We start from the raw sequence: 24989 nt of genomic DNA, 5'->3' as shown, positions 1-24989 counted from the left end.
TGTGTGTGCATCCGTGTGTATGCATCTGTGTCTTACCTCTTTGGTGATGCAGCCGTCTTTGTTCAGGTCGTACAGGTTGAAGGCCCAGTTTAGCCGGTCATTTATCGTTCCTCTCAGAATGATAGACAGACCAAACACAAAGTCCTGAGAAAAGAGAGAAAGACAAAGATATTGAGAGAGAGAGAAAGAGAGAGAGAGCGATTTAACATTTTTGTATCCATTCTTCTCCACCCGTCATACTCACCAGCGTTCAACATTTACACAGCTAGCACATTTGGTTCCTTGGAAATTGTGGGAACGTATGTTTTTGGTTTCACATTGGTTGTGGGAATGAAGCTATATGCTTCCTGACCGGTAAAACAGAACATTTTGGAACGTTCTGAGAACAGAAGTAAAATGTGTTGCCCATCCCTGGGCTATAGCATCAGCAAAGAAGATGATGTGGCTCACTGCAATACACTATATGCTCCCCAGTGTGTCTATCAACAATGTTTTGACCCTTATGTGTGTGTGTGTGTGTGTGTGTGTGTGTGTGTGTGTTTGAAAGGAGAAGAAAGGCATATATTCTATCTGTATACATATTCAGCTGCATATACAGTATACAGACAGATATAGGTTTTCCTCACTCCCTTAGGAAGTAGACAATAGTAAACAATGATCTTACCTCAAAACTAACTGATCCATTCTTGTTAGTGTCAAAGGCCTCAAACAAGAAATGTGCATATGCACCCGAATCTGAACGGACAGAGATGTACAGAATGTAGCATCGAAATGTGTCTGGGACAACAACATACTAAAAATTCCTCAAACAAGTGGGAAATATATGTTTAGAACAATACCTGATCAAATACGTTGTTAGTACATACATGTAATTTCAGACAACACACTTTAGTTAGATATATCTTCAACCTAAATCTGATTTCAAACACGGCCTTGTAAGTGTCCTGCTGTAAGTAGTACAGACATAATGGTAAAAAATATATTATATGGCACATCACATAAATACAAAAATCACTGGTCTTAAATGTTGGTATTCTTGTTAAATGTTTCAGTCACTTTGGGGAGTAACATATCTTTAAAATACTAGGTTTGGGTTTATGGTTAAAGGTCAGGGGACAAAGCTTTAACTGTCATTGACTCACCTCCCTGGGGGAAGAATGTGGAGTAGATGGTTTTAAAGGTCTCCTCATTCACCACTCCACTAGGACACTCCTACCAACAACAACACAGAAAGAACAGGATCAGTCAGAAGGCAAATCTTCTGCCATCCATATACTTTTACTATTATACATCAAAACAGCTTAGCTTCAGGAAAAGTTATTGAAAGAGGGAGAAATTTTTTGCAGTTTTAAAGCTAATTTCCTGCAATTCTACACATTTTATCATGACTTATACCAGGTTAATATGATATATGAGTGAGAGTGACTAACACAATCAACGGGGGCCTCCTGGAGGTTAAATCAAATCAAATGACATTTTATTGGTCGCATACACATATTTAGCAGATGTTATTGCGGGTGTAGCGAAATGCTTGTGTTCCTAGTTCCAACAGTGCAACAATATCTAACAATACACAACAATACACACAAATCTAAAAGTAAAATAATGGAATTAAGAAATATATAAATATTACGATAAGCAATGTCGGAGTCCAGAGTACAGTATATATATACAGTACCATTCAAAAGTTTGGACAGTTGATTGTTAAAGTTGATTTGTGGAATTTCTTTCCTTCTTAATGCGTTTGAACCAATCAGTTGTGTTGTGACAAGGTAGGGGGGTATACAGAAGATAGCCCTATTTGGTAAAAGACAAGTCCATATTATGGCAAGAACAGCTCAAATAAGCAAAGCGAAACGACAGTCCATCATTACTTTAAGACATGAAGGTCAGTCAATCTGGAACATTTCAAGAACATTGAAAGTTTCTTCAAGTGCAGTCGCAAAAACCATCAAGCGGTATGATGAAACTGGCACTCATGAGGACCGCCACAGGAATGGAAATCCCAGAGTTACCTCTGCTGCAGAGGATAAGTTCTGAGTTACCAGCCTCAGAAATTGCAGCCCAAATAAATGCTTTACAGAGTTCAAGTAACAGACAAATCTCAACATCAACTGTTCAGAGGAGACTATGTGAATCAGGCCTTTATGGTCGAATTGCTGCAAAGAAACCTATACTAAAGGACACCAATAAGAGGAAGAGACTTGCTTGGGCCAAGAAACACGAGCAATGGACATTAGACCGGTGGAAATGTGTCCTTTGGTCTGGAGTCCAAATTTGAGATTTTTGGTTCCAAATAAAATAACATTTGATTTGTCACATGCGCCGAATACAACAGGTGTAGACCTTACAGTGAAATGTTTACTTACAAGCCCTTAACCAACAATGCAGTTTTAAGAAAGAATACAAAAAAAAATCACAAAAAAATAAATAAGAAAAGAATAAGAAAGAGTAGCAGTAAAAATAACAATAGCGATACCTGTACCGAGTCAATGTGCGGGGGCACCGGTTTGTCGAGGTAATTGGGTAATATGTACATGTAAGTAGAGTTATTAAAGTGACTATGCATAGATAATAAACAGAGAGTAGCAGCAGCGTAAAAGAGGGTGGGGGGGCAATGCAAATAAATGTAAATGTAAATAGTCTGGGTAGCCATTTGATTAGATATTCAGGAGTCTTACGGCTTGGGGGTAGAAGTTGTTTAGAAGCCTCTTGGACCTAGACTTGGCGCTCCGGTACCGCTTGCCGTGCGGTAGCAGAGAGAAAAAAGTCTATGACTAGGGTGGCTGGAGTCTTTGACAATTTTTAGGGCCTTCCTCTGACACTGCCTGGTATAGAGGTCCTGGATGGCAGGAAGCTTGGCCCCAGTGATCTACTGGGCCGTACGCACTACCCTCTGTAGTGCCTTGCGGTCGGAGGCCGAGCAGTTGCCATACCAGGCAGTGATGCAACCAACCAGGATGCTCTCGATGGTGCAGCTGTAGAACCTTTTGAGGATCTGAGGACCCATGCCAAATCTTTTCAGTCTCCTTAGGGGGAGTAGGTTTTGTCGTGCCCTCTTCACGACTGTCTTGGTGTGCTTGGACAATGTTAGCTTGTTGGTGATGTAGACAACAAGGAACTTGAAGCTCTCAACCTGCTCCACTACAGCCCCGTCGATGAGAATGGGGACGTGTTCGGTCCTCTTCTTTTTCCTGTAGTCCATAATCATCTCCTTTGTCTTGATCACGTTGAGGGAGAGGTTGTTGTCCTGGCACCACACGGCCAGGTCTCTGACCTCCTCCCTATAGGCTGTCTCGTTGTTGTCAGTGATCAGGCCTACCACTGTTGTGTCATCGGCAAACGTAATGATGGTGTTGGAGTCGTGCCTGGCCATGCAGTCATGAGTGAACAGGGACGACAGGAGGGGACTGAGCATGCACCCCTGAGGGGCTCCCGTGTTGAGGATCAGCGTGGCGGATGTGTTGTTACCTACCCTTACCACCTGGGGACGGCCCGTCAGGAAGTCCAGGATCCAGTTGCAGAGGGAGGTGTTTAGTCCCAGGGTCCTTAGCTTAGTGAAGAGACTTGAGGGCACTATGGTGTTGAACGCTGAGCTGTAGTCAATGAATAGCATTCTCACATAGGTGTTCCTTTTGTCCAGGTGTGAAAGGGCTGTGTGGAGCGCAATACAGATTGCATCATCTGTGGATCTGTTGGGGCGATATGCAAATTGGAGTGGGTCTAGGGTTTCTGGGATAATGGTGTTGATGTGAGCCATGACCAGCCTTTCAAAGCACTTCATGGCTACAGACGTGAGTGCTACGGGTCGGTAGTCATTTAGGCAGGTTACCTTAGTGTTCTTGGGCACAGGGACTATGGTGGTCTGCTTGAAACATGTTGGTATTACAGACTCAGTCAGGGACATTTTGAAAATGTCAGTGAAGACACTTGCCAGTTGGTCAGCGCATGCTCAGAGTACATGTCCTGTTAATCCATCTGGCCCTGCGGCCTTGTGAATGTTGACCTGTTTAAAGGTCTTACTCACATCGGCTACGGAGAGCGTGATCACACAGTTATCTGGAACAGCTGATGCTCTCATGCATGTTTCAGTGTTACTTGCCTCGAAGCAAGCATAGAAGTAATTTAGCTCGTCTGGTAGGCTCGTGTCACTGGGCAGCTCGTGGCTGTGCTTCCCTTTGTAGTCTGTAATAGTTTGCAAGCCCTGCCACATCCGACGAGCATCGGAACCGGTGTAATACGATTCGATCTTAGTCTAGTATTGACGCTTTGCCTGTTTGATGGTTTGTCGGAGGGCATAGTGGGATTTCTTATAAGCTTCCGGGTTAGAGTCCCGCTCCTTGAAAGCGGCAGCTCTACCCTTTAGCTCAGTGCGGATGTTGCCTGTAATCCATGGCTTCTGGTTGGGGTATGTACGTATGGTCACTGTTGGGATGACGTCATCGATGCACTTATTGATGAAGCCAGTGACTAATGTGGTGTACTCCTCAATGCCATCGGAAGAATCCCAGAACATATTCCAGTCTGTGCTAGCAAAACAGTCCTGTAGCTTAGCATCTGCTTCATCTGACCACTTTTTTATTGAGCGAGTCACTGGTGCTTCCTGCTTTAGTTTTTGCTTGTAAGCAAGAATCAGGAGGATAGAATTATGGTCAGATTTTCCAAATGGAGAGCGAGTGAGAGCTTTGTACGTGTTTCTGTGTGTGGAGTAAAGGTGGTCTAGAGTTTTTTTCCCCTCTGGTTGCACATCTAACATGCTGGTAGAAATGAGGTAAAACGGATTTAAGTTTCCCTGCATTAAAGTCCCCGGCCACTAGGAGCGCCGCCTCTGGATGAGCGTTTTCCTGTTTGCTTATGGACGTATACAGTTCATTGAGTGCGGTCTTAGTGCCAGCATCAGTTTGTGGTGGTAAATAGACAGCTACGAAGAATATAGATGAACACTCTCTTGGTAGATAGTGTGGTCTACAGCTTATCATGAGATACTCTACCTCAGGCGAGCAAATACTCGAGACTTCCTTAGATATCATTGTGACCTGTACGCTCTTGTTGGCTGGCCCTCACTACATATTCGTCACCAAACAAACTGGCTCCAGGTCATCAATAAATCACTGCTAGGCAAATCCCCGTCTTATCTTAGCTCACTGGTCACCATAGCAACACCCACCCGTAGTCTGCGCTCCAGCAGGTATATCTCACTGGTCATCCCCAAAGCCAACACCTCCTTTGGCCGCCATTCCTTCCAGTTCTCTGCTGCAAATGACTGGAACGAACTGCAAAAATCTCTGAAGCTGGAGACTTATCTCCCTCACTAACTTTAAGCATCAGTTGTCAGAGCAGCTTCCCGATCACTGCACCTGTACACAGCCTTTCTGAAATTAGCCCACCCAACTACCTCATCCCCATATTGTTATTTATTTTACTAATTTGCACCCCAATATCTCTATTTGCACATCATCTTTTGCATCTATCATTCCAGTATTATACGAAATTGTAACTATTTTGCACTATGGCCTATTTATTGCCTTACCTCCATAACTTACTACATTCGCACACACTGTATATATATTTTCTGTTGTATTTTTGACTTTATGTTTTGTTTACCCCATATGTAACTCTGTGCTGTTGTTTTTATCGCACTGCTTTGCTTTATCTTGGCCAGGTCGCAGTTGTAAATGAGAACTTGTTCTCAACTGGCTTACCTGGTTAAATAAAGGTGAAATAAAAAAAATACAAATACAAATATCGTGCACCAGCTGTCTTACCAGAGGCTGCTGTTCTATCCTGCTGATACAGTGTATAACCCGTCAGCTGTATGTTATTCATGTCACCGTTCAGCCACGACTCGGTGAAACATAAGATATTACAGTTTTTAATGTCCCGTTGGTAGGATATTAGTGCCTGTAGTTCGTCCATTTTATTATCAAGCGATTGTAAGTTGGCCAGTAGTATCGATGGTAAAGGCAGATTAGCCACCCGTCGCCGGCTCCTTACCAAGTACCCCGATCTCCTTCCGCGATATCTCCTTTTCTTTCTACTACGAATGACGGGGATGAGGGCCCTGTCTGGTGTCTGGTACAAATCCCTCTCGTCCAACTCATAAAATAAAAATTATTAGTCCAGTTCAAGGTGAGTAATCGCTGTTCTGATGTCCAGAAGCTCTTTTCGGTCATAAGAGACGGTAGCAGCAACATTATGTACAAAATAAGTTACAAACAATGCGAAAAAACACACAAAATAGCACGGTTGGTTAAGAGTCCATAAAACGGCAGCCATACCCTCCGTCGCCATCATTTGTCTTTGTGAGACGCAGTGTGGGTGAACAGATGATCTCCGCATGTGTATTTCCCACCGTAAAGCATGGAGGAGGAGGTGTTATGGTGTGGGGGTGCTTTACTGGTGACACTGTCTGTGATCTATTTAGAATTCAAGGCACACTTAACCAGCATGGCTACCACAGACATTCTGCAGTGATACGCCATCCTGTCTGATTTGGGCTTAGTGGGACTATCATTTGTTTTTCAACAGGACAATGACCCAACACACCTCCAGGCTGTGTAAGGGCTATTTTACCAAGAAGGAGAGTGATGGAGTGCTGCATCAGATGACCTGGCCTCCACAATCCCCCGACCTCAATCCAAATGAGATGGTTTGGGATGATTCAGACCACAGAGTGAAGGAAAAGCAGCCAACAAGTGCTCAGCATATGTGGGAACTCCTTCAAGACTGTTGGAAAGCATTCCAGGTGAAGCTGGTTGAGAAAATGCCAAGAGTGTGCAAAGCTGTCGTCAAGGCAAAGGGTGGCTATTTGAAGAATCTCTAATATAAAATATATTTTGATTTGTTTAACACTTTTTTTGGTTACTACATGATTCCATATGTGTTATTTCATAGTTTTGATGTCTTCACTATTATTCTACAATGTAGAAAATAGTAAAAATAAACAAAAACCCTTGAATGAGTAGGTGTGTCCAAACTTTTGACTGGTACTGTACATATGTTTGATATGGAATGTATAGACATTGTGGACAGTATGTGGATAGAATATGTAGTATATCTGTAGAATATGTAGGATAGAATAGTGCTGTATATGCAATAGTTGAATAGGATGGCCTTGACTAGAATACAGTATTATACATATGAAATGAGTAAAACAGTATGTAAACATTATTAAAGTGACCAGTGTTCCATTATTAAAGTGACCAGTGATTCCATGTCTATGTACATAGGGCAGAAGCCTCTATGGTGCAGAGTTGCGTAACCGGGTAGTAGCCGGCTAGTGACAGTGACTAAGTTCAGGGCAGGGTACTGGGTGGAGGCCAGCTAGTGATGGCTATTTAACAGTATGATGGCCTTGAGATAGAAGCTGTTTTTCAGTCTCTCGGTCCCAGCTTTGATGCACCTGCGCTGACCTCGCCTTCTGGATGATAGCGGGGTGAACAGGCCATGGCACGGGTGCCTGAGTTCCTTGATTATCTTTTTGGCCTTCCTGTGACATCGGGTGCTATAGATGTCCTGGAGGGCAGGCAGTGTGCCCCCAGTGATGCGTTGGGCAGACCGCACCTCCCTCTGGAGAGCCCTGCAGGTGCAGACAGTGCAATTGTCGTACCAGGCGGTGATACTGCCCGACAGGATGCTCTCAATGGTGCATCTGTAAAAGTGTGTTAGGGTCTTAGGGGCCAAGCAACATTTCTTCAGCCTCCTAAGGTTGAACAAGGTGCTGTAGCACCTTCTTCCCCACGCTGTCTGTGTGGGTGAACTATTGTCAGTGATATGTACGCCTAGGAACTTGAAGCTTTACACCTTCTCCATTGCAGCCCAGTTGATGTGGATGGGAGCATGCTCACTCTGCTGTCTCCTGAAGTCCACGATCAGCTCCATCGTTTTGTTGATGTTGAGAGAGAGGCTACTTTCCTGGCACCACTCCGCCAGGGTCTCGTCGTTGTTGGTAATCAGGCCTAACACTGTTGTGTCGTGTGCAAACTTGATGATTGAGTTGGAGGCGTGCATGGCCATGCAGTCATGGGTGAACAGGGAGTACAGGAGTGGGCTGAGCACGCACCCTTGTGGGGCCCCAGTGTTGAGGATCAGTGTAGTGGAGGTGTTGTTTCCTACCTTCACCACCTGGGGGTGGCCCATCAGGAAGTCCAGGACCCAGTTGCACAGGGCGGGGTTCACACCCAGGGACCGGGGCTTAATGATGAGCTTGGAGGGTACTATGGTGTTGAATGCTGAGCTGTATGAACAGCATTCTTACATAGGTATTCGTCTTGTCCAGATGGGATAGGGCAGTGTGCAATGCAATGGCGATTGCATCATCCGTGGATCTATTGGGGCGGTATGCAAATTGCAGTGGGTCTAGGGTGTTGGGTAAGGTGGAGGTGATATGATCCTTAACTAGCCTCTCAAAGCACTTCATGATGACAGAAGTGAGTGCTAAGGCGATAGTCATTTCGTTCAGTTACCTTTGCTTTCTTGGGTACAGGAACAATGGTAGACATCTTGAAGCAAGTGGGGACAGAAGACTGGGATAGGGAGGGATTGAATATGTCCAGCCAGCTGGTCTGGCATGCTCTGAGGACGTGGCTAGGGATGCTGTCTGGGCTGACAGCCTTGTGAGGGTTAACACGCTTAAACGTCTTACTCACGAGAACGAGTGGGCGAAGAAGGTGTTTAGCTTGTCCGGGAGCAAGACGTCGATGTCCGCGACGTGGCTGGTTTTCCCTTTGTTATCCGTGATTGTCTGGAGTCCTTGCCACAAACGTCTTGTGTCTGAGCCGTTGAATTGCGGCTCCACTTTGTCTCTATACTGACGTTTTGCTTGTTTGATTGCCTTACGGAGGGCATAACTGGACTGTTTGTATTCAACCATATTCCCAGTCACCTTGCCGTGGTTAAATGCGGTGATTCACGCTTTCAGTTTTGCGCGAATGCTGCCATCTGTCCACAGTTTCTAGTTTGGATAGGTTTTATTCGGCCAGGATTACTACAAGTTTAGATAGCTGGCTAGACTAACTAGACTAATTTACCAATCTAAACCATTTTACTTGACATGGGCTAATTCAGTGACTGTCAGCGAGTGACATATGTGACTCGTTTCAGGAAACTAGGCGTATGTCATGCGTCACTACTTCACAGGAGAGGCATTTGAATGTAAATATGTATTTTTTATCAAAAGGCGTTTTTGGGCAGAAATGCATTCTAGAACATGTGAACTTTCATGTGCCTTAATAACAAACTTGTATGCCATCTGTAAATATGAATACAATTGTTAAATTACGAGCCTAGTTGGTTTAGCTACAGAAAAACACAGGAACCTTCCTTCTAGCCATGATTGGCTGAGATAATGGATGGGCTGGACATACCGAGAGATGAGATTGGATTGGTTTGCCATGTACCACTCTTCTGTCTATAACATGAGCTGTTCAGTATGTGTAGGTAATACTTTCTAATGCAGCTTTTTTGAAAGATATCACAAAGAACTGCAAAAGTGTTGCTCTCAACTTTCTGGAGGACTGAGTTTTGAAATCACTGGAATGTCCACTGGAAGCATAGTATGATAGCTAAGGAGATGTAGAAAATTCTGCTGTTTGATTGCAAATATGCAGAGGGTGTCGAAAAAGAGAACACAGAAGGCTGTTGTATAAAACACCTGTCTCCGGACTACATCTTCAAACTAAGGGCAACCATGGCATCCGTGACAGAGAAGGAGAAGCATTCATCCATGTATACGGGTAAGAGATTCTTGCTAGCTACATTTTCAGATATTATACATTTCTAATTTAGTCATGAAGTCATTTTCATTTCAAGTTCAAGCGTACTGTTAGCTAGCTAGCTAACTTTAGCTAGCTGGCTCACTAGCTAACGTTAAGTGTATGATCTGTGTAGTAATATTATATCTCAGAGTCATTTGCATTGCTAGTTATAGCCTAATGTTAGCTAGCTAGCTAACATTGAACCTAGTTGGTTAGCTAACTGCAGATTTATTCAGGGTAGTAAAGTTATGATTTGGGATTAGGGTTCATTGTTTAGCTAGCTATAGTTGAAGTCGGAAGTTTACATACACCTTAGCCAACTACATTTATACTCAGTTTTTCACAATTCCTGACATTTAATCCTAGTAAAAATTCCCTGTCTTAGGTCAGTTAGGATCACTTCTTTATTTTAAGAATGTGAAATGTCAGAATAATAGTAGAGAGAATGACTTATTTCAGCTTCTATTTCTTTCATCATATTCCAAGTGGGTCAAAAGTTTACATACACTCTATTTGGTAGCGTTGCTTTTAAATTGTTTAACTTGGGTCAAACATTTCGGGTAGCCTTCCACAAGCTTCCCACAATAAGTTGGGTGATTTTTGGCCCATTCCTCCTGACAGAGCTGGTGTAACTGAGTCAGGTTTGAAGGCCTCCTTGCTCGCACACGCTTTTTCAGTTCTGCCCACAAATTTCGATAGGATTGAGGTCAGGGCTTTGTGATGGCCACTCCAATACCTTGACCGTAAGCCATTTTGCCACAACTTTGGAAGTACGCTTGGGGTCATTGTTCATTTGGAAGATCCATTTGCGACCAAGCTTTAACTTCCTGACTGATGTCTTGAGATGTTGCTTCAATATATCCACATAATTTCCTCATGATGCCATCTATTTTGTGAAGTGAACCAGTCCCTCCTGCAGCAAAGCACCCCCACAGCATGATGCTGCCACCCCCGTGCTTCACAGCTGGGATGGTGTTCTACGGCTTGCAAGTACCCACTTTTTCCTCCAAACATAACAATGGTCATTAGGGCCAAACAGTTCTATTTTTGTTTCATCAGACCAGTGGACATTTATCCAAAAAGTATGATCTTTGTCCCCATGTGCAGTTGAAAACCGTAGTCTGGCTTTTTTATGGCTGTTTTGGAGCAGTGTCTTCTTCCTTGCTGAGCGACCTTTCAGGTTATGTCGATATAGGACTCGTTTTACTGTGGATATAGATACTTTTGTACCTGTTTCCTCCAGCATCTTCACAAGGTCCTTTGCTGTTGTTCTGGGATTGATTAGCACTTTTCGCACCAAAGTACATTCATCTCTAGGAGACAGAACATGTCTCCTTCCTGAGCGGTATGACAGCTGCATGGTCCCATGGTGTTTATACTTGCGTACTATTGTTTGTACAGATGAACGTTGTACAGGTGTTTGGAAATTGCTCCCAAGGATGAACCAGACTTGTGGAGGTCTACAATTTTTTTTCTGAGGTCTTGACTGATTTCTTTTGATTTTCCCATGATGTCAATCAAAGAGGCACTGAGTTTGAAGGTAGGCCTTGAAATACATCCACAGGTACACCTCCAATTGACTCAAGTGATGTGAATTAGCCCATCAGAAGCTTCAACAGCCATGACATCATTTTCTGGAATTTTCCAAGCTGTTTAAAGGCACAGTCAACTTAGTGTATGTAGCTCTGAGTTTCTACTTTTATCCAATGTAAAAAACACCATTTCAAAATTTGCTACATAAGACCGAATTGAGCCTGTCGGTCACATATACTGTAAAAAGAGGAAAACTGCTGCAATCAAGTTCAAAATTGCACCTTGTGTATTCTACTAATCTAACGCTCAACAGTAAGTTGATCTACCGACTGACTTTTTTAAAAGTATTTTTTTACAGCCTTGGGCGTGACGCGACTGAGTGACGGAGCAGCAACCCATGAATACTCCTTTCCCAACCCCCCTCCTCAGCCCCAGGTCCCTAGCCTTCCCATATTCCCATCCCCTCTCTTCCCTGCATCCCCAGACTCACGTTCTTGAAGCCCCTGTAGAGAACTTGTAGTTCCTTCTTGTTGAACTTGGTCTGCTCCTGTAGTTTGTCCAGCCCCTCTGGTCGATGGCACACAGTGGACAATTCAAAGTCATCCTCTACGCTGTCTGTGGGACAGAGAGGACTGTTAGATATACCTATAGGAGAGTGGGGGCTGGTGGGAGGAGCTATAGGAGGACAGGCTCATTGAATTGGCTGGAATGGAATCAATGGAACGGAGTCAAACGTGGTTTCCATATGTTTGATGTGTTTGATACCGTTCCATTAATTCCATTCCAGCCAATACAATGAGCCCGTCCACTTATTGCTCCTCCCACCAGCCTCCACTGCTATAGGCTACTCCTACAGGTGCCTGCCTGGCCCACCTTTTAATTGGTACTAGTAATAATAGTGGTAAAAACACAACCAACTAAATCAATGTTAATTATCAACTGTTGAAATATCATTACATTACTGTTAGCATATATTAGCTTTACTAAAACATACAGCTAGATGAGAAATTGCTACATTTACATTGTATTACAATTCTCCAAAACTGATGAGTACAAAGAAAGACAGGTAGTCATCAAGTCATCAATAGAAAACAAAAATATATCAACATCACACTGTGAGATTCCTGAATGTCTATGGAGAAGTTAATTTAGTAACCCGGTGTACTCATTGATGATAACTTTCAGTGAAAGTAGTGGTAACCCATCGAAACATCAGCGAAATGACAAAAGCCATCAGATCTTCAGACAATATGATAATATGATCCTCACATTCCATCCCTCCCTCCCCATCCATTTCTCTCTCCACTCATCCCTCTCTTCCTCTATTCCAACCTCATTACACCCACAGTCAGCTGAAGACAACCATGCCCCACTCCTCCTCTCCTCTTATCCCAAGATGCAAAGCAGGGCTGACGGTCTGTCCGCATCTCACCTCTACACATCAGATACATCAGTCACACACCATACCAGAAAAAATACCATCAAATACCACCAGAACACACAGTCCAATGATACTGAGATATATCCAGATATATTGTATATATAGTGTGTGTGTGAGAGAGAAGGTACGTGTGCATGCGTGTGTTTGTATGTATGTATTTGTGTGTGTATGCCGTAAGTGTGTGTCTGTAAGACTAAGAGAGTGTGTGCTGTGAGCATGTGTGTGTGCCGTGAGTGTGTAGATGTGTGTGTGTGTAAGAGTAAGAGAGTGTGTGTGTGCATTTGCGGGCCCATGTGTGTGTGTGTATGTAGACTGAAGACTGAAGAGTCACTTGCATTGACTGACTGAGGCGGCAACGGAAGGCGTGCAGCAGGGCAGCAGCTTGAGGAATCTCTGCTTTATAGTCTTTTTACTTTTGATGGTGGGAGTGTTACCTGTAATCACCAACCATGGCAGAGGTTAGACATAGAGCACACACAGACAAAAAAAAAATGCAGAAAAACTCACAGACGCAGGCCTTCACGTGCACACAAACTGACATGCACACCCACAGCCATGCACGCACGCACGCACGCACACACACAAACGCACACACACACACACACACACACAGCATAAGCAACATGCAACTCATTGAAGCATGCACAGCAGTCTCCCATAGTAAGGGCAACGGTTCGGTTTGCTGACCTGGCTTTTCTAGGACGGGCGTGTGCGTCCATTTCAGCTGATAGTTTACACCACCATACACAGACCTCTACGGGTGAGTCATTGGCAAACACAAAGAAATAATTAATACTCAGTATGAAGCCATAATTACATCTTGTGTCTGAACGGACTATAGGGAACTGAGGGAATTAAATGCCAAACAGAGAAAGGCAAAAAGGTTCTTATGAGTTACGAATCCACATTTATGTAACCTTTTCAAAGATTTCAAGGAATCAACACATCACAATTTCTAGACAATTCCTAGACTACCAGTACAATCGTTTTTGATAGCCCTCATGCCTCCTAGACAAAAGCCATAAGGTTAGCCAGTTGAGCTAAAGCCCAACTCTCTACTCCAGCCGTTTTCAAAGTCTGAGATAATGGGCCTCCCTTCAGAGAACATCAAGACAATAATTTGCATGATATATATATTCCATTCTGTTGAAAAAAAAAATAGTTGCAATGAAACTGTTAGAAAACAACTTTTATATTATATTTTTTGGACACAACTTAATTAACATGCAACTGACTTATATATTTTTAAATCAATAAAAGTGCTTTCAAAATATCCAGTTAATTATTATTCAGTCTGCATTTTTTGTTGTTGTTTATTTTACAAAGTATGTCATTGCCCTTTTAAAACGCTGTTGCCCCTTTAAGAGCTCTGTTGTGCAGTTGCCTAAACCCTGCTACGCATTTTTTTAACGATGCCATGCATGCAACTTTAGGAGTTGTGAAATAAACGTGGTAGCACTGGAAAGCTGGAATACCCCTCTTTTTAAATGTAGCCACCAAACTGCTTTAAAAGGTGTGTTTTCCCCGCGATTGTAACTAGAAACAGGCCTAATATTGATTCATTATTAGAGAACCGAATACAGTTATGCTGAATCCCAAACCAGTCCCTTCCAATCGGCCCTCCATTTGCGTGTTCACGTGCACCTCCGCCATATTCACGTGTCCCAAAGCCAAGGGAGTGAAGATTATCAAGGGTGTAGGGGCTAATTAGACCCTCCGATAGCCTATTCGACCAAGCCAGCAAGGCTGCTGGCTCCAGAGCAAAGTGGTATCCCGACATGCACCGCAATATGTTTGGAGTTTGTGCAATTTCATACAGAAGAATGGAGAGGTGGGCCTAATTATATGACATGTGTGATTGTTTGTGACTGATTTCGAGGTTTGACACATAAAACAAATGAAATACCTCCCAAATTAAATGTTTGACTGTTACTGAGGTTTATATCTTGTATAACGACAGGGGTGATTTGTTAATTTGAATTTCATGCTCTTTTTATTATTTAAACACGGAACATTAATTGCATCATTCACAGGGTTGGGTAGGTTACTTTCTAAATGTAATCCGTTACAGTTACTAGTAACCTGTCCAAAATTGTAATCAGTAACGTAACTTTTGGATTACCCAAACTCAGTAACAATCTGATTACTTTCAGTTACTTTTGAATGACTTTCCCCTTAAGAGGCATTAGAAGAAGACAAATAGGATCCATCAAACACATGTGATGTGATATCATAGTGGTCTCTGACTTTCTGTCATTGAGAAAACAGAAAGGTATCATTATGTATTATTTCCCTGCAAACATCCTTTCAGAATTTAAAAGTAATCCAAGAAGTAATCATCTAGTTTTTTTAAAAAGTATCTGTAATCCGATTACAATATTTTTGCTGGTAACGTAACCGATTACAGTAAAAAAAAATTGTAATCAGATTAAATGTAACCGATTACATATCATCAGTTACTCCTCAACCCTGATCATTCAAGTGTCCCGAAGTTGTGTCCAGAAATAGTTTGCTTTATTGATCCTCTCCCCACGCTTTGGAAGTCACCCTCTGAGTTTCATCAGCAACACGTGACAATGGAGGGCCCTCTGAACTCATCCACCAGAAATCATCCCATGTTACTCACTACTCACCCTCACCCCACCGACCACAAAAACAGTACATGTACAAACCAAGTTGGAACCAAGAATAATCACAGTGCAATTCCAAGACACACTCAGTAAGAATCAGACCTGGTACTATCAGAGAGAAGTCATGTGTGTCCTAAAGGTTAAGGCAGAGAGAAGAGAGCTGGACTTACTCTTGCCCCTGCATCTCCATAGTTACAGCAATTTCACAACTTTTAGTAGAACTCCAGCAGTTTGAGGGATGAAGGCCATGATAGAGCAGTATTGTATGACCCGTAACTATACCAATACATTAACACACCTCTGAACGAACACACGCACACACGCATTCGCACACGGACACACAAACACACGCACACACTCAGGTTGACATAATCTCTATTATGTATGCTGACCTTCCCTCACACTGTAGGCTTATGTATAGTGCAAAAGTGATTTAGTGTGTAAGTCACATTGGGTTTTGTTTGTGGTGACACTGAAGACATGTATTTTCCAGAATGCGGTCAAAGACTAGTTTGAATTGGATGATTTATGAAAGGATGCACGGCAAGCCATCTTGGATGTATTACTTTAAATGTAGGCTTCTCAACCCATACCCAACAACACCAACTGTGGTGAATGCAGCGAACAGCCCTCTGAAGCATACCCTGACACATGTTTACACATAGCTCTGCTTAGTCTGAGATGTGCTTGTAATGTGGATATTCAGGTTCCTTCAAGTTCTTTCAGACTCTGCGCGAGTGCAGACAGCTGGTTTGCAATGCTGTAGTAGGATTGACTTGAAGAGATTTAGGGGAAAATGGAGGGCAGGGGCGAGGAAGGTGGGATGGCCTGTAATGACTTGTCCCAGGATTATTCCATGTTCCTCAACTACCCGGCTGTCATTCCTGGCCTTTTCGTAGAGGCTGTGAAACTCTTCTCAGTATACATAGTAGGCCCATGCATTTGTTGTGTAAATGTTATTGTTCATGGCTATTTTGAGAACTAATGTGCTGTATTTGCATAATTATGTGGCTAGATGAAACTATGCCACAGGGTGGGAAAAGTCTAAATTATCAGCAGAATAGATTTTCGAGTCTATGTGATTGACTGCCTTGCTTAACTTGCAGAAGAACAGAACACAGGATCTCATATAGACTTGGAGTGAATGTTGTCTGAGCTCTTGTGAAGTGCCTCATACTCGGGGACTTCTTGGTGGTGCCTCATACTTTGGCACAGAACACAAGGAGACATTTTCCGTCTTTAATCATACAAGCCTGTCATATAGAATCATGAGTCATCTGACCCACCCAGCCAGGTCCTGTCCTGAATGAATCAGGGTTTCTTTGTGGCGAGAACTAGATGTGCACAGAACAGTGAGGTCAAGTGAGTGTGTGCAGTGGGTCCATAAGGCCAACCTCTCTCCAACCTGTCACACACCACCACTCCCCTCCAAACAAAGCCCCAGAACACATCAGTCATTGCATGATGTCAGTCATCCTCTCTTAGGCTATGAGAGTGCTTGCCTGGTCGTGCTGGGCACAGATCACTGTCCTGCTGAGAAGCACTGTGAATTTGAGCCTGCGCTATCACCACTCCATATTGGAGGCCACTTACATTGCTGGGCAGTCAGTCACTTGAAATACCAGCAGCTGGCTTGCAAAACGATCAACCAAGTATGAGGATTCAACACATATACTGTAGGCCTATCCAGTTTTCCTCCTAAGGATCAGGATGTTAGAGATATCAGTATGGGTGTATTTGATCTAGGCTAGACTTACTGTGCCATTGATTGTTAGTGAATGTGTGGGAGTCATAGTTCATAGTCCATATTATACAGTTTCAGTGCTATGCTGGTTAATGATAGCTGTAAGCCATGCAGAGGACCACTGAAGAGAATGGCACAGTGTCACACTGTGTGAGTAGAACATAATGAATAGAACAGGCTTGGAACCTCTAACCCTGGCAATTTGTCTGGTAAACTCATGGGCACACACGCAATGGCTGCCTGGTATTGTGATGCAATAATTTCCATGGTAATGTAGAATGTCGACACTCATCTCGGTTTGTTCTGAAATCGTTTCTGTTAGAAACATAAGGTTAGCTTTCCTGCAACATTATTTTGTTGGGGCCTCCCCCAGTGGCGCAGCGGTCCCGGGCTGTGTCGCAGTCGGCCGCGACCGGGAGACCCATGAGGCGGCGCACAATTGGCCCAGCGTTGTCCGGGTTAGGGGAGGGTTTGGCCGGGATGTCCTTGGCGGGCCGGGTGCATGCACTTTGACACGGTCGCCAGTTGTACAGTGTTTCCGCCGACATATTGGCTGGCTTCTGGGTTAAGCGAGCAGTGTGTCAAGAAGCAGTGCAGCTTGGCAGGGTCGTGTGACCTTCGCCTCTCCCGAGTCCGTACGGGAGTTGGGACAAGACTGTAACTACCAATTGGATATCACGGGAAGAAAAAGGGGTTTAAAAACCATAATAAAAAAACATTATTTTGTTGAAATATAATTTAATCTCTGATAAATTTACAGAATTTATTGCAAATCATAGGATTCACCCAAATCTATAGGATTCATGTAATATTGAATAAATATACAGTGCATTCGGAAAGTATTCGGACCCCTTCCCTTTTTCCACATTTTGTTAGGTTACAGCCATATTCTAAAATGGATTAAATCCTCATCAATCTACACACAATACCCCAAAATGACAAAGCAAAAACTGGTTTATCTTTTTTTTGCTAATTTATTAATTTACATAAGTATTCAGACCCTTTGCTATGAGACTCGAAAACTGTGGTAAATTCAATTGATTGGACGTATTTGGAAAGGCACACACCTGTCTATATAAGGTCCCACATTTGACAGTGCATGTCAGAGCAAAAACCAAGCCATGAGGTCGAAGGAATTGTCCATAGAGCTCCGAGACAGGATTGTGTCAAGGGTACCAAAACATTTCTGCAGCATTGAAGGGCCCCAAGAACACAGTGGCCTCCATCATTCTTAAATGGAAGAAGTTTAGAACCACCAATACTCTTCCTAGAGCTGGCCTCCCGGCCAAACTGAGCAATCGGGGGAGAAGGGCCTTCATCAGGGAGGTGACCAAGAACCCGATGGCACTCTGACAGAGCTCCAGAGTTCCTCTGTGGAGATGGGAGAACCTTCCAGAAGGACAACCATCTCTGCAGCACTCTACCAATCAGGTCTTTATGGTAGAGTGGCCAGACGGAAGCCACTCCTCAGGCACATGACAGCAAAAAGGCACCTAAAGGACTCTGACCATGAGAAACAAGATTATCTTGTCTGATGAAACCTCTTTGGCCTGAATGCCAAGCAGCACATCTGAAGGAAACCTGGGACCATCCCTATGGGGAAACATGGTGGTGGCAGCATCATGTTGTGGGCATGTTTTTCAGCGGCAGGGACTGGGAGACTAGTCAGGATCGAGGGAAAGATGAACGGAGCAAAGTACAGAGAGATCCTTGATGAAAACCTGCTCCAGAGTGCTCAGGACCTCAGATTGGGACGAAGGTTCACCTTCCAACAGGACAACGACCCTAATCACACAGCCAAGACAACACAGGAGTGGCTTCGGGACAAGTCTCTGAATGTCCTTGAGTGGCCCAGCCAGAGCCCGGACTTTAACCTGATCGAACATCTCTGAGAGACATGAAAATAGCTGTGCAGCAACGCTCCCCATCCAACCTGACAGAGCTTGAGAGGATCTGCAGAGAAGAATGGGAGAAACTTCCCAAATACAGATGTGCCAAGCTTGTAGCGTCATACACAGGAAGACTCAAGGCTGTAATCGCTGCCAAAGGTGGGGCCAGTATGAAAATAACTGTAACTCTCACTAACTGTAAGTCGCTCTGGATAAGAGCGTCTGCTAAATGACTAAAATGTAAAATGTAAATGTAAATGTAATAAGGACAAGATGTTGATCTGTTGACCTTGTCATTCACTTTCTTCCCCAAATGCTCGCTGTCCCACCCCCTACAGGTGTGCTGCCAAAATAGGCAGTTCGAGGTCAGAGATTAGAGCTAGAGGTACTGATATACAGACACACACACACACACACACACACACAAACACACACACACACACACACACACACAGAGAAGCCTTGGGAGATGGGAGGGAGTGTGTGTGTTTGATCTGGCCCACGCAGGGTCATCAAAGCCATTATGGCGACAGGGCAGAGTCACTCACACACTGCTCCATCCCTAGCCAAAATGCACGCACTCAAACACACACACAGGGTGACATTATACCCTACATAATAAGGAAAAGCTGTTTATTTTTATATTTCTTTCATAATATTTTGGTTTTTCTTAGGGCGTAGATCAGCTTTAATATTGCGAGTAGATTGTAGCCTCCATCAATGTAATTGTCTGCATAATTTCCAATCCCCCATATATTTACATAAAAAAAAATATATATATATATACACTACCGTTCAAAGGCTTGGGGTCACTTAGAAATGTCCTTGTTTTCGAAAGAAAAACTATTTTTTTGTCCATTAAAATAAAATAAAATTGATCATAAATACAGTGTAGACATTGTTAATGATGTGAATGCCTATTGTAGCTGGAAACGGCTGATTTTTAATGGAATATCTACATAGGCATACAGAGGCCCATTATCAGCAACCATCAGTCCTGTGTTCCAATGGCACGTTGTGTTTGCTAATCCAAGTTTATCATTAGCTCAGCTGGTAGAGCACGGCGCTTGAAACGCCAAGGTAGTGGGTTCGATCCCCGGGACCACCCATACACAAAAATGTATGCACGCATGACTGTAAGTCGCTTTGGATAAAAGCGTCTGCTAAATGGCATATTATTATTATTATTATTATTATTTTAAAAGGCTAATTGATCATTAGAAAACCCTTTTGCAATTATGTTAGCACAGCTGAAAACTGTTGTGCTGATTAAAGAAGAAATAAAACTGGCCTTCTTGAGACTAGTTGAGTATCTGGAGCATCAGCAATTGTGGGTTCGATTACAGGCTCAAAATGGCCAGAAACAAATAACTTTCTTCTGAAACTTGTCAGTCTATTCTTGTTCTGAGAAATGAAGGCTATTCCATGTGAGAAATTGCCAGATACTCCACAGAGATTTTTGCCCATTCTTCAAGGCAAAACTGCTCCAGCTCCTTCAAGTTGGATGGGTTCCGCTGGTGTACAGTAATCTATAAGTCATACCACAGATTCTCAATTAGATTGAGGTCTGGGCATGGACTAGGCCATTCCAAGACATTTAAATGTTTACCCTTAAACCACTCGAGTGTTGCTTTAGCAGTATGCTTAGGGTCATTGTCCTGCTGGAAGGTGAACCTCCTTCCCAGTCTCAAATATCTGGGAGACTGAAACAGATTTCCCTCAAGAATTTCCCTGTATTTAGCGCCATCTATCATTCCTTCAATTCTGACCAGTTTCCCAGTCCCTGCCGATGATAAACATCCCCACAGCATGATGCTGCCACCACCATGCTTCACTGTGGGGATGGTGTTCTCGGGGTGATGAGAGGTGTTGGGTTTGCGCCAGACATAGCATTTTCCTTGATGGCCAAAAAGATAAATTTTAGTCTCATCTGACCAGAGTACCTTCTTCCATATGTTTGGGGAGTCTTCCACATGCCTTTTGGCGAACACCAAACGTGTTTGCTTATATTTTTCTCTAAGCAATGGCTTTTTTCTGGCCACTCTTCCGTAAAGCCCAGCTCTGTGGAGTGTACGGCTTAAAGTGGTCCTATGGACAGATAGCTCCTTCAGGGTTATCTTTGGTCTCTTTGTTGCCTCTCTGATTAATGCCCTCCTTGCCTGGTCTGTGAGTTTTGGTGGGTGGCCCTCTCTTGGCAGGTTTGTTGTGGTCGCATATTCTTTCAATTTTTTAATAATGGATTTAATGGTGCTCCGTGGGATGTTCAAAGTTTCTGATATTTTTTATAACCAAACCCTGATCTGTACTTCTCCACAACTATGTCCCTGTCCTGTTTGGAGAGCTCCTTGATCTTCATGGTGCCGCTTGCTTGGTGGTGCCCCTTGCTTAGTGGTGTTGCAGACTCTGGGGCCATTCAGAACAGGTGTATACAGTGAGGGAAAAAAGTATTTGATCCCTGCTGATTTTGTACGTTTGCCCACTGACAAAGAAATGATCAGTCTATCATTTTAATGGTAGGTTTATTTGAACAGTGAGAGACAGAATAACAAAACAAAAATCCAGAAAAACGCATTATGATAAATAGATTTGAAACTATAGCCAGTTATAATTGTAATGGCTTAGCAGATAATAACAAAATAAGAACAATATTTACATGGCTCAAAGAGAAGGAATATAATATCTATTGTTTACAGGAAACTCATTCAAGAATTCTAGATGAAGTTGTGTGAAAAAAGGACTTGGGGGGGATATACGGATGATATTAATTAACAGTCATCTTGATCCGAATGTGCAAATTATCCAAACAGATCCGCAAGGTAGATGGATGATTTTAAATATGTTATTGGACCATAAACAGATATGGCTCATTAACCTTTATGGACCAAATAATGATGATCCATGCTTCTTTGACAATATGTTAATAAATTATCAACCCTGCAAGCAATACAAGACTCTATTATTATGGTGGGAGATTATAATACTTTTTTAAATAGCTCAATGGACCATAAAGGAAATCACACTACAAACTATCACCCTCATGCTCTTAAGGAAATCATGAATGTCATGGATACATTAGAACTAGTGGATATATGGAGGCTTAAATATCCTGACCTACCGAGATATACATGGTGGAGACTCAATCAAGCTAGTCGTCTTGACTTCTTGACTTCTTTCTTATGTCATTCTCGTTGGCACCTAAAGTTAAAAAAGTGTTGATAGGGGACAGAATGCGGTCGGACCATCATATAATTGGCATATTCATTACTCTTACTGAATTTCCACGTGGGCGAGGATATTGGAAATGTAATCAAAGCCTATTGGATGATAACTTGTTTTTAACTAGGACAGAGGAATTTATAACTTCATTTTTCAAACATAACATAGGTACAGCAAATCCCCTTATTGTATGGGACACTTTTAAATGTGCCTTTAGAGGCCATGCAATTCAGTACTCATCTTGAAAACAAAAGCAATTTAGGTCAAAAGAGTCCATACTAACAAAGGAAATAGAAGGTCTAACAGAACAGATAGATAGCAATAAAAACTGTAACATAGAGCTCAGAATAAATTAGAGGAAAAACAAAAAGAAATGGAGAAACTTATTCAAGAAAGATCAAGTGTAATATATTATGAATATAAAGCAAACTGGATGGAATATGGGGAAAAATGCACCAAATTATTTTTAAATCTTCAACATAGAAATGCAACCAAAAAGAATTTACTGAAACTGGTTACAAATGACGGAGTCACCCATGATTCACCAAATTATATTTTGAAGGAGGAAGCAAAGTACTTTAAGCATATGTTTTCATTTCAGTCGCCTCCATATCCTCTAACTGAAGCTAATTGTAGGGATTTTTTTTCTATAGATAATGTAAAATTAACAGCCATACAGAAAGACTCATGTGAAGGTGAAATTACAGAGGAGGAACTTCTGGATGCAATTAAAGACTTTAAGTCCGGGAAAACTCCAGGGTTGGATGGCATACCTCCTGAGTGGCGTACCTCCTGAGTGGCGCAGTGGTCTAAGGCACTGCATCGCAGTGCTAACTGTGCCACTAGAGATCCTGGTTCGAATCCAGGCTCTGTCGCAGCCGGCCGCGACCGGGAGACTCATGGGCGGCGCACAATTGGCCCAGCGTTGTCCAGGGTAGGGGAGGGAATGGCCGGCAGGGATGTAGCTCAGTTGATAGAGCATGGCGTTTGCAACGCCAGGGTTGTGGGTTCGATTCCCACGGGGGGCCAGTATAAAAAAAATATCTGGGAAACCAGGCCTGCTATTCATAGCAGACTTTGAAAAGGCATTTGATAAAGTACGACTGGAGTTTATATATAAATGCCTGGAGCATTTCAATTTTGTAAAATCTCTTATAAAATGGGTTAAAATCATATATAGATGGGTTCAGAACTTTTGTGAAACATCACAGTACAGTTGAAAAATATATGGCAAATAGAAATCCAAAATGGATGGTGTTGAGAGCTAGATGGGAGGTGTTGAATGTAGCTGAAGGATGGGACTAATAACAACTAACAAAAACTAATAACAACAAGATAACTAATGTAAAGCATACTGTGTCCATAATAAGTATATAGGTTATAGGTTGAGAGCTTTTGTGAAAGAGCACAGTTAGAAAGATATGGCATATATTTACATTTACATTTACGTCATTTAGCAGACACTCTTATCCAGAGCGACTTACAAATAGGTGCATTCACCTTATAGCCAGTGGGATAACCACCTTACACATTTGTTATTTTTAAAATATTTTTAATATTATTATTATTTATTTTTTTGGGGGGGTAGAATGATTACTTTATCCTATCCCAGGTATTCCTTAAAGAGGTGGGGTTTCAAGTGTCTCCGGAAGGTGGTGAGTGACTCCGCTGTCCTGGCGTCGTGAGGGAGCTTGTTCCACCATTGGGGTGCCAGAGCAGCGAACAGTTTTGACTGGTCTGAGCAGGAACTATGCTTCCGCAGAGGTAGGGGAGCCAGCAGGCCAGAGGTGGATGAACGCAATGCCCTCGTTTGGGTGTAGGGACTGATCAGAGCCTGAAGGTACGGAGGTGCCGTTCCCCTCACAGCTCCGTAGGCAAGCACCATGGTCTTGTAGCAGATGCGAGCTTCAACTGGAAGCCAGTGGAGTGTGCGGAGGAGCGGGGTGACGTGAGAGAACTTGGGAAGGTTGAACACCAGACGGGCTGCGGCATTCTGGATGAGTTGTAGGGGTTTAGAAGCAAACCGGATGGAAATCATGAAAATGATCGGAGTGGTTTAGGGTAGAGCAAGTTCAGGAGTAAAAACAAACAAAATAGAATTATTGTAAAATTGACTGTGTCCATAAAATGTATATAGTATGTATAAGCAGGAAGTAGAAGCCTAAGCGTTGTTGTTCACTAGTTTACTCCAATTAGGGGAGGGGTGGTGGGGTTGGAAAGTAATAAAGGGAAATATATATATATTTTTAAGGATATGTATATATATGTATATACAGTTGAAGTCGGAAGTTTACATACACTTAGGTTGGAGTCATAAAACTCATTTTTCAACCACTCCACAAATGTATTGTTAACAAACTATAGTTTTGGCAAGTCGGTTAGGACATCTACTTTGTGCATGATACAAGTAATTTTTCCAACAATTGTTTACCGACAGATTATTTCACTTATAATTCACTGTATCACAATTCCAGTGGGTCAGAAGTTTACATACACTAAGTTGACTGTGCCTTTAAACAGCTTGGAAAATTCCAGAAAATGATGTCATGGCCTTAGAAGCTTCTGATAGGCTAATTGACATCATTTTAGTCAATTGGAGGTGTACCTGTGGTTGTATTTCAAGGCCTACCTTCAACCTCAGTGCCTATGTGCTTGACATCATGGGTAAATCAAAAGAAATCAGCCAAGACTTCAGAAAAAACATTGTAGACCTCCACAAGTCTGGTTCATCCTTGGGAGCAATTTCCAGATGCCTGAAGGTACCACGTTCATCTGTACAAA

General features: G+C 42.8%; 1 protein-coding gene across 2 annotated transcripts in view; it reads right to left on the bottom strand.

Annotated features, from left to right (window-relative positions):
• LOC121553502 (Kv channel-interacting protein 2-like) overlaps window positions 1–24989 on the bottom strand; it is a 124162-nt gene that overhangs the window by 4986 nt on the left and 94187 nt on the right. For both annotated transcript variants that reach the window (XM_041866647.1, XM_041866646.1), the window contains exons 2-5: window positions 11779–11903; window positions 1143–1212; window positions 665–735; window positions 37–144 (exon numbers count right to left, since the gene is read on the bottom strand). In XM_041866647.1, coding sequence (XP_041722581.1) covers window positions 37–144; window positions 665–735; window positions 1143–1212; window positions 11779–11903 — 374 coding nt within the window. The remainder of the gene's footprint in view (window positions 1–36; window positions 145–664; window positions 736–1142; window positions 1213–11778; window positions 11904–24989) is intronic.

Source organism: Coregonus clupeaformis, chromosome 37, assembly GCF_020615455.1.
Source record: "Coregonus clupeaformis isolate EN_2021a chromosome 37, ASM2061545v1, whole genome shotgun sequence".
Classification (NCBI taxonomy): Eukaryota; Metazoa; Chordata; class Actinopteri; order Salmoniformes; family Salmonidae; genus Coregonus; species Coregonus clupeaformis.
This window is presented reverse-complemented; position numbering and strand designations above follow the sequence as displayed.